Source organism: Lepidochelys kempii, chromosome 7 (assembly GCF_965140285.1).
Source record: "Lepidochelys kempii isolate rLepKem1 chromosome 7, rLepKem1.hap1, whole genome shotgun sequence".
NCBI lineage: Eukaryota > Metazoa > Chordata > Testudines > Cheloniidae > Lepidochelys > Lepidochelys kempii.
This window is the reverse complement of record NC_136386.1, coordinates 19,807,502-19,824,475: the sequence shown is the minus strand read 5'-3', so window position 1 is coordinate 19,824,475 and position 16,974 is coordinate 19,807,502. Positions and strand designations below refer to the sequence as shown.

The 16,974-nt window shown below is 44.5% G+C and overlaps 1 protein-coding gene across 4 annotated transcripts in view; it reads left to right on the top strand.

Annotated features, from left to right (window-relative positions):
• FGD5 (FYVE, RhoGEF and PH domain containing 5) overlaps positions 1 to 16,974 on the top strand; it is a 153,751-nt gene that overhangs the window by 65,475 nt on the left and 71,302 nt on the right. For all 4 annotated transcript variants that reach the window (XM_073351272.2, XM_073351271.2, XM_073351274.1 and 1 more), the window contains exons 3-5: positions 2,846 to 2,975; positions 15,184 to 15,242; positions 15,357 to 15,387. In XM_073351272.2, the coding sequence (XP_073207373.1) occupies positions 2,846 to 2,975; positions 15,184 to 15,242; positions 15,357 to 15,387 (220 nt within the window). The remainder of the gene's footprint in view (positions 1 to 2,845; positions 2,976 to 15,183; positions 15,243 to 15,356; positions 15,388 to 16,974) is intronic.

The window sequence follows — 16,974 nt, the reverse complement described above, 5'->3', positions numbered from 1 at the left end:
CTCTTGCTGTGTAGGAGTCGCAGTGCTTCCTCTCCGAGGCCTGGCTCTGTGGCCAGGACACTATACAGTTTTCCCCTCCTGGAGTAAAAATGTCTCATCAGATCCTCTGTCTGGTACCGTTCCACACAGTCTTCACAATCAAGACTGTGCCACTTCCGCAATAGCTGGTAGGGAAACCTGGGCCTGTCCACTACTCTGTGTTCCAACCCAGGGACCTTACAATCAGCAGCCAAGGTCTGCACCATCTCAACCCTTGCTGCCATTTCCATGGGCTTCTTTCTACTCTGCCCTCTGCTGGCTTTCTTCTCCAACACCCTTCTGGGTAACTTCTTCCCTCAGGGTGTGGATCCCCAGGCGTCTGCTGTGCCCCTGGGTTTCCTCCTTCACTCCTCCCTAGACCGAGAGAGTGACTGCAGACCTCCACTCTGTCACCCCCTTCTGCTCTGACTTCCTGGCTTTATTCAAGCCTCCACCTACTCCTGCACAGATGGGCTACATCTTCAATTAGTGCTTGTCATCAAGCCTTAGTCTCCCCCAAGGTGCAGCCTAGCCAGCTAATTAGTCCTTCTGAGCCACTTTAACCCCTCCATTGTAGTGTGGGGTGAGCATCCCATCACAGAGGACTTATGGCTTTTAGGAACAGCTGGGCTTTCATAAGGATTTTGAAGGAAATGAGAGAGGGCATGAGGTTTATATTGGGTTGGGAGGCTGAAGCATAGGTAGGTGAGGGAGCAAGAAGGGGACAGAAAAGTCAAAGAGAACAATGAGGAGAGAAGCTCGGGGGAGTGTAGGGAGTAGGACAGGGTGTAGGATGAAGTGAGGCAGAGCTGGTGGAGCAGAGTTAGTACATGAGAAGGAGATACTTTTATTTAGGGCCTGATCCAAAGCCCGCTGAAGTCAATGGAAAGCCCACCACTGATTTTGATGAGTTTTGGATCTTGGTATTAGGATGGGAGAAGAGTTTAAGACAATCAGAGATTCAAGAAAAGAGTTACGCCTTGAAGCCTGACTCAGCCTGAGGACAGACCATAGGTAGCAGAACCAGAGGAGGATGGGAGATCAGTAGAAATATAGCCCCCTAACACTAATACAATTTGTCTAGACACACCTTAAAATGATATGCATTGGGAGCATCTGCCCCTAGCGTTCTGCTGCCAATGCCACCCACATACATCACTTATAAAACAGCAGCCTGTGACTCCACAGTGTCAGACTCCCTGATGGATGAGAGGGTTAGTGAAGATAAGCTGGCCTTAGAGTTGTATATATTTCAGGCACTAGGAGTGAGGAAAGTAAAGTAATAAAGCAATTACCATCAATAAAAGCTTGGAAGTGAGGGGTGGAGCTGATCCACAGAGGCTCCTTTGTTGTTGCATCTAGGCAGGGTTTAGGAAGTGCAGTGATGCCACCCACACTGAAAAACCACAGACACTAATAATAAACAAGTGAAGACAATGCTTAGGAACAGAACAGGCTCAACCTCTCTACCTACAACCATCCTCTTGCCGCAGAGTATGCAGAGCAGCTCCCCGAAGCTTCTCTCCCCTCTGAACCATTGGAGCGATCTCCACTGCACTCCGGCAATGAGGATCTCGGAGGAGCTGTGACAGAGCTAACTGTTTATAAATAAATGTAAAAATCAAATAATTTCTCCTCAGCGGGGAGCTGCATTCCTGAAAGAAAAATCAGGCCTGGTCCACAGTCATTCTCTTCAGCAGGTTTTGGATTGGGCCCTCAGAGCATAGGGACTAAGGGCTAGATTCATACTCTACCTTTGGCAAAAAAACCTTTTTCTGTGTCAGTGGGTGTCCAGTCACTGCAGTGCTGATTCATACTGAGGACGGGCAGGTGATGTTTCCACCAGCAGCCATTCCTTGGGGGATTATACCTTGGTAGGACAGCTTTAGTTTCCTCTGGGAAATGAAGCCCCCACCATAGATACTCCCCAAGAGATCAGTGATTTCTCTGGCCATGGCTTCTCCCTAGCCTGTGCTCTCCACATTTCGGGTTGTGGAGGTCTCCTCTGCCCCATTCACCTTTACCCCAGTGCCAGTGAAATTGCAGCCTATATGTACTGTTGTAAACTCCCTTCCTAGTGGACTTTCTAGGTGAAATCCAGGGCAAATCCAGCCCTTAGTCACACTAACTCACCCATGGCCACCTTCATAGTACTCTGTGACTGGCATTCAGGCTCATGATTCATCCACATTGGCAAAATGATTTGAGATCCTCAGGTGGAAGGTGCGATCAAATACAGAGATGAGCCAAAGCTGCGGAATCTGGATCTGCGTTCAGATTCCACTGAAACAATTCACAAATATTTAGATCTGAGGATTTGGTTTGAGCCCATGCCTAGCACTTTATCTATGGTTATTGGTGTTACTATTGTGCTGTTTTATTGATCTGAAGTATCCCTAGAGAACCAAGCATCTCAGTATCTAAGCTCTATTATTAATTAGCATTGTTAGTCATTATTTTATTATATTCATTTTGGGGTGGTTGTATCTATCAAAGGGCAAACCAGTTCGAATTGTGGCCCTAAAATATGAACCTGGTCAAACTACTGCCCCAAGCTTGGCCTGAACCAAAACACCATACTTTTTGGGAGGTTTAAAGAGTTTTGTTAACTTTCCTTCTATGATGTTTCACATTCATGGTAGCCTCTGAACTTACTGTCAAAAAGCAGGAAGTTCCAGGAATCCTGCTCCCCAAGTCTAACAGACCTACATGGTTTACCTGCCACTAGCTGTGTCTGGGCTGCCTATGGAACACTTATGTCTGAGTAACAGTGACGAGGAGTGCAAGGTGAGAATGCAACGGGCTGATCTGTTCCTTTTGCTTACAGTGCCTATACCGAGCCTTACAAGGTGTGCCCTGTCTCTGTGGTACCCGTGGAGGACGTCACATCGGATGAGGAACAGAAGAGTTCAGAAGACGAGGAGAGTAGCCAGGGGGATCCCAGCCTCGTTCATAAAGTAAGAGATCTGGAACAATCTGGGGAATATAGGAAACACTCAAGGGGGAAGGGAAGAAAAACAAGGATGAAAACATCCTTGACTTTTGGATATGTCTACACAGCCCATGGCAGCGAGCCTCCCAGCCCAGGTCAACAGACACAGGGTTGCGGGGCTCACAGTAGCACTCTGGAAATAGCTGTGTAGACAATGCTTTGAAATTGCTGCTCAGGCTGGAGATCAGGCTCGGATACCCACCCCCTCTCCAGGCGTCGGAGCCCGAGCTCTAGCCCACCCTGCAATGTCTCCACAAGTATTTTTAGCATGGTAGTGCAAGCCGCATGAGTCTGTCCACCTGGGCTGGGAGGCGCATTGCCGTGGGCTGTGTAGGTGTACCCTCAAGTAGCCATCTCTCCCCGCTCTGTGCTTACAGCTAGCCCAGGAGTATCAGAGCTATGAGCATTGCATTTCTTCAGTACTATGGTAAGGAGTTACTTCTGTTGAATATGGCAGAGCCCACAGACCTAAGAAGGGAAGCTGAGGCAACCAGCCAGCAGGCCAGGTAGGTCCTGATCCAATGCCCACTAATGACAATGGAAGACTTTCTAGTGGATACAGCACCAGATCCACAGACCTGGAGTCTCTTGGAGGTTGAGGGATGACATGCGTGATCAATGCAATGAGATCTGATCTGAAAAGTTGTGAGCCTCTTTCTTAGTCCTGCACTCTGGGGATTGGAGGTGGGGAGAAATTGCTGACAGATGGCCAGTGGAGAGCCCATGCCATAGAACTTAATCTGCAGAAGGAAGAGAGGGGTCACAGCACTGAGCCCTCCACTTACGATGGAGAATTCCACCTCCAGAATTGCAGGATTATGGAATTCCACCTGTGGCCCTGCATACCCAGCTTTCCAGACTCTTCACAAAAACCTTGGGCCATTATTGGCTCATTGTGATTGATGGTGAATAGAATAAATTCCAACCCTCTGTTGTCCTTCCCTCAGAAAGTGCTGATATAGTTAAAGAATACTGACAGTGGATTGTATTTCCTACCCCCACCATTCCCACCTCCTTTTGTTGTCTTCTCACACAAATCTTCTGGGTGCCAAGGGAGCATTAGCTGCCCTGTAAAAACACAGCCGTGCAATGATGAAGTGCAGAAAAATTGTCCAACTACCCAATGAAGTGATGTCTTCTCCCGCTTGTAGCAAAATCCTCAGACAACACAGAGCAGTTGTAAAACATGAAAGAGTTCAGAAGTACTGTCGCTTGGGGAGAGTTGGCAGAGGTACACATGTCTGGATGCCAAAAATAGTACCATGAATTTGGAAATGAGCTAATCTTGCTAAAACAACTGTTTTGGGGCTGGCCTAGCAGAGCTGAATTTGGATTAAAAAAAAAATCCAACAACTGGAGTTTGTTGTTTTGGTTTATGGTTTCTCACTCCCGAGGGAAAATTAGCCTGAATAAAGGCATGAAATCACCTAGCTGATAAGATCTTCTTGCTGTATCCAGAACATGTGATTCTGACTGGTGTCTAGCTGGGATATACTTATTTCACTCTGCTGAAATGTGGATTGTCAATCCCCAAGTATTATGATTTGCTTTGCTTCTTTGCTTTTTGCCTGTTCATTGGAGATTTCCAAGGCTTCCAGTTTGCGGATTGGGGTGTGGGAGGTGTTGTTTTCTGTTGTTTCTTTTTTTAAGGCTCATTTTCTGAAGAGAAAAAAAAAGTCAGATTTGTACACAGGTTTCCTGGAATTGTTTGAACAGCTGGCCCCCTTTGAATCCCTGCTCTCCTGGGGATGAGCTCTGTGTGAGTATGAAGGAACCTTTAGGACTTGCCGGCACCTCCATTCTGCAAACAATTTAAATGAAGGACAAAATGATACATTTGGGGTGTTTTGGTGTATCAGTTTTATAAAAAAACCTAGGGCTTTGATTTCCACTGGGTTGCATAATTTTTACACCAATCTAACTCCATTGGACTGCACTGGAATTGGACTGGCATAAAAATGATGTAAAGAAGTAGAAAAGCAAGCCTGTCTTCTCCAAGTTTTGTTTTGGTCAGGGTTCTAGAAGTGTACCCTCAATCCAGAAACCCTGGGTAACAGCACTTGGTACTTTTGATTATTTTAGTTAAAGCTGATTTTGAGAATGTGCTCTTTTTGGTTAATTGTGCACTTGAATCCCTTTCTTTAAATCTCTGGCAGATGGTACCAGGTTAGAAAAATAGGATGAAAATGCTGTAGTTTTTTTAACCTCTGTGATTCTATTTGGTTAAAACCATCAAAAGGGGGGCACTTCTCTTACATAACTGACGGAGATTCTCTCTTTTATCCCCTGCACTTAGCTAATTTACAGGAGCTCTGGAGTCATCCCCCATGTACGTGCCTGCTACATATGCTTATTTACTTACATCCATCCAACTGGTAGGAAGGTGACACTTGACTTTTCAGTCACTGACTCTGAAGTCACCCTGACATCCATAAACAATGGAAGTCATCCATAAACAATGGATTTTGGAGTCTTCTTTGCCTGCATAGAGGAAAGCATCAGATTAGGGATGGCAAATGGCAAATGTGGGTTCCAGGGAGGTGTAGGCATGTACAGGTTCAAGTGAAATAAGGGATCTTTTCATCTCCAAAGCCTTCACTTAGTACTAGAAAAACATCCAAACCAAATCCATCCCACCCTTTGAACTTGATCCAGACCTAAACTTGGTGCTGGTCCTTTGTTCTACACTGAGATGAACTAACCGCATAGCTGTGAACTTTAGGGGTGCTCAGATCTGGATCTGAACTTGCAGTTCAGACCCCACTAGCCCGCAAATTCAGACTGCCCTCTCACTTTGCCTATGCTAATACCTTTTGGAGCTTTCTCTGAAATTCCTACTTCCAGCCAGGACCAGAAATAGAAACAAGAAGATGCCCTCAGAAGGGCTGCTCTTGTGAGACAACCAGCCCAGTGTTGTTCTCTAGAGATTCAGAGAAGGTTTAGAGACACACAAGCCTTTGGGCTTCTCCCAAGCTAGCTGTGCTTCGAATGCTTCAGAGCATCCCAAAAAGCTTGGGAAGGATCCTGCACTTAGAAGGCCTGAACCACACCCCCGATTTAAATTTAACTACTCTACCAGAGATAAGGCCTCAGACTTTAGTGTCAGGACTCTGGGAGTCCAAGCAGGAGTATTCAGTCAGATCACCCCTCCTGGCTGCCTCTTAAGACAACTGCCCTCCCTGACTTGACCCCATTCCCAGCTACATCTTTATCTCCTCAGCAATCTTCACCCTGAAACTGAAGTGACTCCAAGGACAATTCCTTTGCTAGGCCTGACACTTTGCCCATGAAGACAAGAGACTCTGTGTGGTAGGGAGTCACTTCCACATTGGGTCACGAAAAGAGCAAGTCAGAAGATGCTGTAGATCAGGGGCCACATTTTAAGCTCTAATAGCTGGTGGCGAATTGGAAGGGGTTGTGGGGCCAGTGTTGGGGTTCACCTGGGTAACTTCAAATCCTATGGAGTTTGCTGGATAGTTTCAGTTCCCTGGCCCCTGAAACACCTCCATCCTTCTTCTGCATTGTAGTGCCATCATGTTGAGAGCTCTGTCAGGAACAAACAAAAGCCCAGTAAAGGAGAAGCACTTTTTGGAGGGTTCAATGGGGATGCACGCATAAATGTGTGCACCTTCAACGCACCCACAACAATGCATGCACTCTCACTGCATCCACAAAACTCCAATATCAAGCAATATAAGACTGTGAAGCAAAGGTTGCGGGGTGTGAGCTTGTCGGAAGTGGAGATGCAGCCCCTGAACTGGGAGTTAACTTCTCCAGCCTCCTTTGTTGGGAAGCCAGGCCAAGGGAAATATGACAGCTGCAAGGCATGAGGGTGCCTCGGGCTGCATTTTGTGATGTCTGGCTGCCTGACCTAGCCTGGGTGTCACACACAAGGGTGTTGGTCACAAGAATAGGCAATGGGCTTAAAAATAGCCCCAGTAGTCAATGGAAGGCATTTAGACTCAGACTGACAAGTTGCACCATTGCTGATAAGGAGCCAACCTTCTATACAATGGTGGCTTTGGAAGGGTACAGTAGTAACAGGGTAAATATCAGCTCACTAGGGAATATTGCATCAGCATCAGCTATTTCAGTGTTCCTGTTATACTCAAGGGTGGTATACAGTGAATCGTACATTAAAACACCACTCAGGGAAGAAGGGTCTGTTAATAAACATGGCTGGGTGTTTGACATGAAGAGTTGAAGGGATTCCCAGGAAAGATTCAATTAGACTAGTTTGATCCTGCAATAATGTGATTGTTTATAAAGCATCAGGTGCTTTTAGTGTAATACAAATAAAGCCATATTTTAAATGCAGAGTTTATTTCCTCACACTGAGGGAAATCAAGAGGCACTCCACTGAAGCCTACAGCTGTGTACAAATGGTGTAAATGAGAGTAGAATCAGGCTGTGTCTTATGGCCGTAGACATCCCAGATCATTTTAGCTGCTCACCTTGGACAGGGTGCTGTTATATGTGGATCCAATACTGGTCATGCTGGAGAAGTGGTCACCCAATACAGGTAACTTACCTTTGTGTAATGCTAGTGGATACCTTGGTGTAGTGGAGACTTAATAAAGGAGTTTAGTAAATTATTTGATCCTGAGGGCAGCGTTGAAGATAAACTACCATGACCCTCTCTGAGGTGCCAGGAATGTAAGGCAGCAGTGGGACAGGGAAGGCAGTGAACCATCACAGCACACAGAGGAGACCTGTGTTGTGTGCAATGAAGGAAATATCAGGCTAGAATACAAAGGTTTTGCAAAGACCAAGGCAGCAACCATCTCACTATTACTGCATGTCAAATTGCCTTTGCTGTTCCTTATCTTTCCACTGGGTGGGGTCGGTTTCCAGGCTCCATTAATCACTCTGTTTTGCAAACCTTTAACTTTCATACACTGAAACACACCCACGCCCTCAAAACCAAAACATAAGCTGTACTTGGGAGCAATGGATTTGTGCCCCTTAAGGAAGTGACACATTTAGACAGCTCTTAATGGGCCACATTGGGCCTTGTATAATTGAACAGATTCCCCAGGACAGGTTGCAATCTAGCCCCGAGAGCAAGCCATTGGAAGTTGACTCTCCTGGGTTCCATCTCCAACTGTGTCACTAATTCATTATGAAACCTCGAACAAGGCCCCCTGCTATTTCAGTGCCTTAGTTTATCTATCTATAAAATTAATAATAAGAATAAACCTATATTATAGAGGTGTTAGGAGGGTTATTTAATATTTATAAATCCCTTTAAAGTCCTCTGATCATTCTGACAGCAGCATTGTGCTAGGTGTGGTACAGACACACAGTCCCTGCCACAAAGAGTTTATAATCTAAAGCAGTTAGACAGACAAATCGTAGGAGGGGAAGCAGAGGGACAAAGCGACTTGGCTAGAGATATGCAGCCGGCCGGTGGCACAGTTAAGAATGAAACCTAGCTTTCCTGACTCCTAGTTTTATGCACTACACCACGCTGCCTCTGATGAAACACAAAGCATTATTATTACTCCTCTGTTTCTTGGAGCACTGAGAACTTCAAGCTACTTGAATCTCCCTATCCTTGTGTCATGTATGAAATGTGTGATCAGCTGTCCAGCTCTATGCTATGCAGTAGCACTTGGGCAAGTGACATGTTAAGCATGCAGATGAGTGGTAGGCAATGGGTATTGACTGGTCCAGTTGCTGTCTTAGGCTTGGTATTGCTCAGCACAGGTGCAGAGTACATAAATACAAAGTCAAATGTGATGCTCTGGAGGGACAACCCCGTCCTGCCTCAGTGAGTTTACTGCTTTGTCTCTGCCATGCCACTGCTGTCTAACTGGAGCAGTGAAGCCTGTCAGGATGCTTAAGTGCTGTATCAGCATGCTAAGAATGGTACCTTCCCTGCCCCCTTCCCCGGCTTTCTCCTCAGACATGCTCATACTCTGCTCACCCCAGCCCCACCCTCATCCTTTTTTTTACCCTGAACCCTGGATATTAAGGAAGTAGATGCAGAAGGGACATGAGACCTAAGACCGCTCAGTGCAGAGCACTTAGCCTAGCACTTAACCTCAGCTGGGCTCACACGTGACCTCTGCTCGCCCCTGTATATGAGTGCCACAGTCTTGCGCTCCCTGCTTGTGCACTCCATGGAGATCTAGACCTTAGTCTGCAAAAGTGGAAGAACTGATTGGCCACCACTGATCTGATCTCTAGACCTTTTCCACAACACTGGTAACCTTTGGTTTGGCCCATTCCTAGTTTGTCTGTCTTGTAAGCAGGCAGCTGAGACTCTCCTAACAATAACTGTCTCCTCTGAAACAGGACTTTAATCATCAAGTTTAGTTTACGACTACCTGGAAAGAGGTTATCCTGCAGGAAAATAGGAAGCATGGTCGCTGGAAAGCAAAGACCCTACCACCCCACCCCCACCAAGAGTAACACGATGGGATGGGAGGATGTGAGCAATAAACCATACACTCCATGTGCCATAAGCATGTTAAGACCCCGTGAAAGTCTTAACTATATTGTGAAGCTATATTGTGAAGCATTCATGGGCTCCTGATGTGTATGGGCTTTTGATAGCCTGCAATGCTGAGCATCAGCAACTGGCCTTTGTTTCCTCATTATTCATCATTTTATTCAGCTCCCTCGAAGACAATGAAATAATATCAATAATACATGTCTATTCCATCAAAGGCAGAAAATTGCTGTTTTTAGCCAGGCTGTCTGTGACTTTTCCTGTCTTTATCTATGTGATGCCACCTGAGCACACATTGTCTCAATCAAGCTAATTGCACTCTGAGAGCAGCGAAAGAGAAAATAACAATGTAGAGAATGTCAAGAGAGGACACAGTTAGGGTTGCCAAGTTTGGTATTCCTGGAGGTTTCATCACATGGCATAATCTTTAATTAAAGATTAATCTTTAATTCCTGGGGGACTCCCAGACGATCCTGGAGGGTTGGCAACCCCCATTGGAGTCTCCAGTCTCAGCAGGCAAGGTCTACCTCTCCAGCACTCTTGCCACCCTCCTTTTACTGGTCTACTGAAGGCCATTAGAGCTTTGATGTGAAGTTCTACACAAATTGTGAATCAAGCTGTTTGCTAGAGTTTGCTTAGAGACAGAAACTGACCTTGGGCAAGTCACATAGCATCTCTGTGCCTTAGTTTTCCCATCTGTAAAATGCTTAGCCACATCATGTGGGGATTGTGAGGCACAGTTCATTAATCTTTGTAAAAGCAGTTTGAGATCCTTGATTAAAGCAGCTACGTATGGTATGTGTTGTTATTTTTATTTGAGGTAATAAATATAGTAATTGTGTTAGAGTATGTTCAAAAGCATTAACACTTGACAGTCCATGCCTGAAGAAAGAAGTTGATTTTAGTTTTCTTAATATTGTAATGAATCATGTTGTGTGTGTTTATGGCCATGTGTGTGCACACACCACTGCGCTCCTCAGGATGGAATCAGAATTGCTGAACTGTGTGTCATAAAACCTACACTGCTAACAGCTGATAGGAGAGTTCCCATTGATTCAAGGCCTATGCTTTTGGAGCAGGATGTAATCTGAATTCTGTATATTTTGTTGCTGTGAAGATTGGGTGGCCATGGTATATAGCATAGTGACAAATGTGTTGTTCTAGGTGGCCATGGTTTTGTTATAGTACAATATCTATTTTTCTTTTCTTTCTCTTTCATTTAATCCTTTTTATTATTTCATTTTATCTTTTTCCCATTTCATATTGTGAGACCTTGATTCTCAGTCAGGAGGACATTCCTCTGGAGCTGCTTTGTGAACCAAATCAGGGCACTAGGGTGCCATGAATTGAAAATGGGTCATGTGGAGAATATCCAGGTCATCATCATTCCCCTGTGACCAGACCATGCTGTTGTAATCCTTGAGAGCTTGGAGACTGAGATGAGAAATGCAAGGAGGTCGAGGAGTTCTTAGAACAAGGCACTGAAGCACTAACAGAGCAGGGAGATGGGATAGACATACACCAAAACTAGCTGCTTTGTGGGTCAAGTAGTCTTTTTCCTGTCCAGCAAGACCTTCAATCTTTAAGAAATAATCCACTGATGAGGCTTTATACTTTTCTAAATGAAGGACAACGACTAGGCTGAGCAAACTCAACATTCCCAAGTCTGGTACAGTGAGCTCTCAGTTACATAAAGCTCTGTGTCTTACTGAAGTCAGTGGGAGCTCTGTATGCCAAAGGCTTGCAAAATCAGGGCCATTCGAGTTTTAGGTTCCCATCCTGCTTCCATTGACTGTTCTGGAAGAAGACTGGGCCCTAAGTTTCAGGTTGATATCCCACCATGCAGAGTGTGTAACCAATTAATCTGCGGATTCTTTATCCTAATACGAGTCTCTGTGTGTTAATTAGATGTTTCTGGTAATTTGAGACACATCATCTGCCCCTGCTGTCTATTATGCCATTCATGAACAGGAATAGGTTATGTCAAGTGACTTGCAATCAGCTGTTAGTATTCATATATGATAGTTAGAGCACAGTGTTTGATATACAAACTAAAGACTGCCATTGAATGAGGAATATTGTGGCTGACTATTTGGGTGCAATTTTGGAAGAGTCACAAAAGCATATTCTTTGGGTAGGCGTTAGATATGAGTGTTGTTTAGGAAAACGTGCAAGACAGCTTGATGATTACATTTCCTGCTTTGCACTATCTCTCAAGAGATGGTTCAAATCCAGAGAGTCTGATTTTATTCCCCTAGGCCCATGGGAGTTGGAAGCAGCATGGAAATCATGTGCTTAACTAACAGGGCACTCCATGGCCCTCCCCAGACCAGTAAGAGTTCATAGTATTTAGAGATGGAAAAGGCCTTTAGAGTACTTTGTCTAGTCAGTGCTCCCCAGCATATTCTCCAGTGCTCTGTTCAATCCAGTTTTAAATGAACTAGCAATGAGGCTTCCACCACATCCCTCAAGAGACCATTCCCCAAAGTAAGAGATCTCACTGTCAGGAAGTTATACCTGATATAGAAGCAGCTTCATTAGCAGATGAAAACTCCATTGACTGTTGAGGGCAGGCAATCTGAGGGGCCATTTTGCTTGTCTATAGCATATATTTTAGATTGTGGGACAGATAAGGCTAATAAAGACAACAAGACTCAGTTAGGCACAGAGCCAGAATCCTCTGTCTAGATCCATCGCTTCCATCTGCTGAGTACAGACAAACAGCAGGGATTGGAGTACACAGCTACTGAAGCAGCAGCCTGGGGAGGAAGCGTACAAAAGTGCTTACTGCTGGGCTGAAGAGCACACAGTAAAGATCACTACAAATGTGGTAGCTCAGTCATGTTTTAATAATCACTTGGGCTTTGTTTTAGAAGGTTGATAGTTGAAGGACCCGCACCCCCTGCCTCCCGCTATTCCCAGAAGTCCGTCTCCTGACGCTGTCGTCAATCTCAGAGTTCATTTCCTGGTTAAGCAAACAGTAATTAAATAACACAAGACGGGCAACGCCTAGAGACACTGTCTCAAAACTCACCCTAGACTGGTCATGTGACACCAGGGGTCCCAGTGTTTTGTCTCTCAACTAAGACATATTAATCACAAGTAGAATTACAGACCGTGACAATCTGTATACATGAAAGGCGAGTGGGCCCACACCAATGGTGAAATATACTTCGCTTCTTGGCCAAGCCTGTCAAAAGAGGACGTGCAAACTGGCCAGTATTAGGTTTGGTAATCCAGAAATAAAATTGCCATTCAATTGATTTATGTCTGCAAGTCAAAAGGGTGGGGAAGAAAAAGAGCTCAGAATATCCTGATGCTGACCAGCGACACGTGATAGCTCCTGTGTGCCGACAGTAGTGTATGCCATGTATCATCACTGGTGACAAAAAGAGAGAAACAGGGTAACCCTTTAGAAATTATTGTAAAGTGTAAACACAAATAGATAGTGTAGTACAAGGAGTATACTGCAAATAGTGGAATGAAATTAACAAAGGGAAAAGATGACTTTCAGGGAAAAATGCCTATACTACCATCTGTCCCACGGCAGTAGAACAGTGTCCCAAAAAAAAGTGGGAGAAGCACCCCTCTTTGGACCATTTAAACAAGAATCAATAAAGCCCTAGGTAACAGACCGTAGGGAACAATCTTGTATTGGCAGAGAGATGGATTAGATGACTGAATCTAATGAATGATTAGATGATCACTGGGTATGTCTACACTACGAAATTAGGTCGATCTTTAGAGACTCAAGGGACCAGACCTTTCCTTCACTCATTTGTACAGTAAAAAGAGATTTACTTGCAGCGTGTTTTGAATAACCCTGCGTCGCTCTGTTATAGACAGTTTTAGGACTCATTTGTTGCTGCTGAACGTTTTTATATTAAAGGGGCACTGACAAAATAAAATGCACTACTTTTTTTAAAGAAAATCCTTACTTGTGTAGGGAACAGCACCTTAAAACTGAAAGAATTTTTAAAATGTAAGTTTGCTTTTCATTACTTATTCCGATTATTTTCTTTCTGTGATTTATTAATGATGGGCATGGAAACGAGATTGGTTGATTTCATTTCAGTCAGTTTTGCATCTGGGTTTTCATGGTCCAGCTATCATGCTTCTGGATTTCAGTTTCCAGCACTTTTAGGGAATGCTTAAATCTTCCCTAAGCTGTTTTCAACCTTTCTTATTACCAGCCTGAGTGGAAGCAGGAAGGAGCAGAAACTTTGGGTAAAAAAAACCTGATGTCACAAGATTACTAGTCCAGAGTCGAAAAAGGCTTGGGGAATTTGGAGAATTACTGTTCAGATTTCTATTACTACAGTGTTTAAACACTGGAGATGAACTGCCAAGCTTGAATGTGCTCTAAACTTTAGCAAGGTTGATGGAGTTTGAATCTGGGAGTTTGGTCCGGGGCCCTACAAATGCTTTTCATTGAGGGGCTGAATTAAATGATTGCACCATGATCCCTAACAACCCAAGCACCTAAATTACAATAACCAGCTTAGTGCACGACAGCTCAGCATCTCCCGGCTGCTTGATTGTACACCTTCTAAAGGAGGCTCTTTAAGCAATGAATTAATGACACACCTGGTCCCTTTAAACAATATACTTGATGCTGCCTCCTGCCTTTTAAGAATAAATGGCATGTTGTATGGCCTCTTGTAAGGCTGCTTCCTTGCTTTAGTATCGCTGCTGTGTAAGTCAAACTTACTTTAGTATAAGATTTCTTTCTCAATAAAGGTTTCAACACTTTGTCCATTTCTTACCTTGGTAAAGAGGCTCACTCTGTAATATGGTAACAACCTGTTAAATAGAGGGATCTGCTGATTATATCACTATATAATTATTCTCTAAACAAAAGCTCATTCTTGTAATGATTAGCATTTTGTCTCTGATATTTATATGGCAATGGTTTATAAACCTGTTAAAAATGTCCTAAATAAATAGACTAAATAAGTAAATCAATTTAAAACAAATGATTCATGAAACCAGAGCAAAGCATCATAATTAGCCTCTTGAGCCTTGAAGAACCACTGCCATTGCATTCTATGGCAGATTTCTGCATCCTCTGAGATCTCTGCCGATTTAAATGCATTCCACTGTGATCTCAAAATGATGTTATTTGCTTTAATACTGCACTGTTTGCTTTCAGGATATATCTATCACAGTTTAATTTCATCAAATGTGCTTAGCATGCAATAAAGCCCTTTGAACTTGTTTTCTTCTGTAGCTTGCACTGGAGTAGGAACAGTTTGGAATATAACTATTTAAAAAACAAAACACTTTTCCTTGCACATGAGCGGCCTGAACAAAGTTGATGAGCTTCGCCTCCTGCAGTCATGAAATTACCCTTCTAGAGTTAGAATCTGTCTGCCTTTCTTTCTGATGAATTTTTGCCCTATTGAAATCAATGGGAATTTTCTCTCTGACATCATTATGGTCAGGAGTCAGTCCATAGCCACCAAAACAACGGCCTGAATCTTGAGAGCATGACCCCATTTCAGGCTGTATGTTATTTATTTATTTCTATTGCAGCAGCAGAGCTGCAGTTGTGGATCAGGACCCCGTTCTGCTAGGCAGTGTACGAACTCAGAATAGAAAGACAGTCCCTGCCTCAAATTCAAGGATCATGCAGATTGCGGGCATTCTCTGGCTCTTCCTGTTTTCTGTTTGGGGAGGGGAGATTTCTTAACACCTGTGGTTTCCTTTTCAACAGAAAGAAGGCCAGTCCAGAGCTTACCTCATAGCCCAGGAGCTGGTGTCTTCGGAGAAAGTGTGAGTTCATTGTTAAAATCTGGCTGCTATCTTTTAAATGAAGCTGCACATTCCACCCTGATTCATTCAGTGCTAGCTTGATGGCAATTAATATAATTCTGTCTCTTTCTGCAGATATGTGGAGATGCTCCGGCTGTTACGTGCAGTAAGTAAATCATTTTAATTGTTGAAACCTAATTGCCCTCTTACTTAGCTGTAATTTAGGAGACAGAAAAAGCATTGAAGAGGCTGAGGTGAATTCTGTTAGGAGTGGCTTACAGTGGGGAGGTGCTTGCTGAGGCATTGCAAAGAAATCTGTCTTCTGATAAACTACTCTTTCTGTGTGTGCCAAAAATCTGGAGTTTCTCATCCATAAGAAAGAACTACGGGCAACAAACCTCACCAGGCTTTTATTTGTGGAGAGTATTTTTCTTTAGAAAATAACATTTCATAGGTAGAAGAGAGAAGAAGAGTGAGTCAGAGAAGGAGATCGTGATTGAGATAGAGAGATGAGAATTCTATCTTAGGGAAAAGCAGTGTAGGTGAAGAAGACTTGCAGAGGGTCCATGTGAACTTGTTTGAGTGGATTCATTTTGCTCCCATTAAGTTGTGCTTTCTGTTTGGGGTACAGCCAATCATGCCATGGGCATGGCTAGGCCCACACCAAGCCAGAGACAGCTAGTGGAGAGCAGGCTGGGTGGGCAGTGCAGGGGTGAAAGTAACTTAAGGGACTTACCGGTACACAGGGCCGGGGTCCTGATCAAGGGAGGTGGGGGACCTCGGGGGGAAGGGGCGGGGCCTTTAAATCCTGGAGCCCTTTAAATCACCACCGGAGCCCAAGGGCTCCCGCCCGCCGCTGCTACCCCGGGGCTCTGGCAGTGGGGCTCTAGCGGGGATTTAAAGGGCCAGGGGCTTCAGACGCTGCCAGGGCCCAGGGCCGTTTTAAATTGTCAGCCTGGGGAAGCTGCCTCCTGTCGGTACGACCAGCTGTGTACCGGCTCTTTCTGGTACACCGTATCAGACTGGCTTATTTTCACCTCTGAGGCAGTGCTTGAGGTTTGCTCACAGAATCATAGAAATTAGGTACAGAAAAGACCTAATAAATCATTCCGTTCATCTCCTGGACAATGCAGGCCTGTTTCCTAGGTCTTCTAATGCTTTGTCCATACTGGTTCTAAGTGTCCCAATCCACATTTCTTCCCTAGAGACTGTGCCACAGCTTACTAGATCTCATTCCAAAAGTCTTGCATGGCTGTGATAGCGAAAGAACAGAGCTTACCCACCCCTGCTGAGGAATAAACTCTGTGACAATGCAAAAGATAGTACTGGGGTGTCCTTGGAAGATTCCCCAATCCTTAACAGTGGGGAGCGTCTTTCACAAAGAACAAAATAAGGAAAATAGGAAATCAACAGGGCATTTCTGCCTCCTCCTTGTGCCTCTCTCAGGCCAATTGCCAAAGCTGAAAAGCCTGCCCAAGCTTGGGCAGCGGGACAGCGGTCTCCAGTATGATGAACACCTTGCAGACAATTGCTTTTTAGCGAACAAACTGGAGATTGCTGAACCTGCCAACTGGTAGCCAGTCATTAAAAGAGACTTCACCAGTTAGTGGAGTCTCTCATGCATTGGACCAGTTGGTAAAAACAGCACCTGCTGCCAGTTTTGTCTACACGGGCGCTCCCACCAGTACTAACCCAGTTCAGCCAAACTGGTGGTAGCACGTTTTTTTATCGAATTCCCTGCCTAGACATGGCT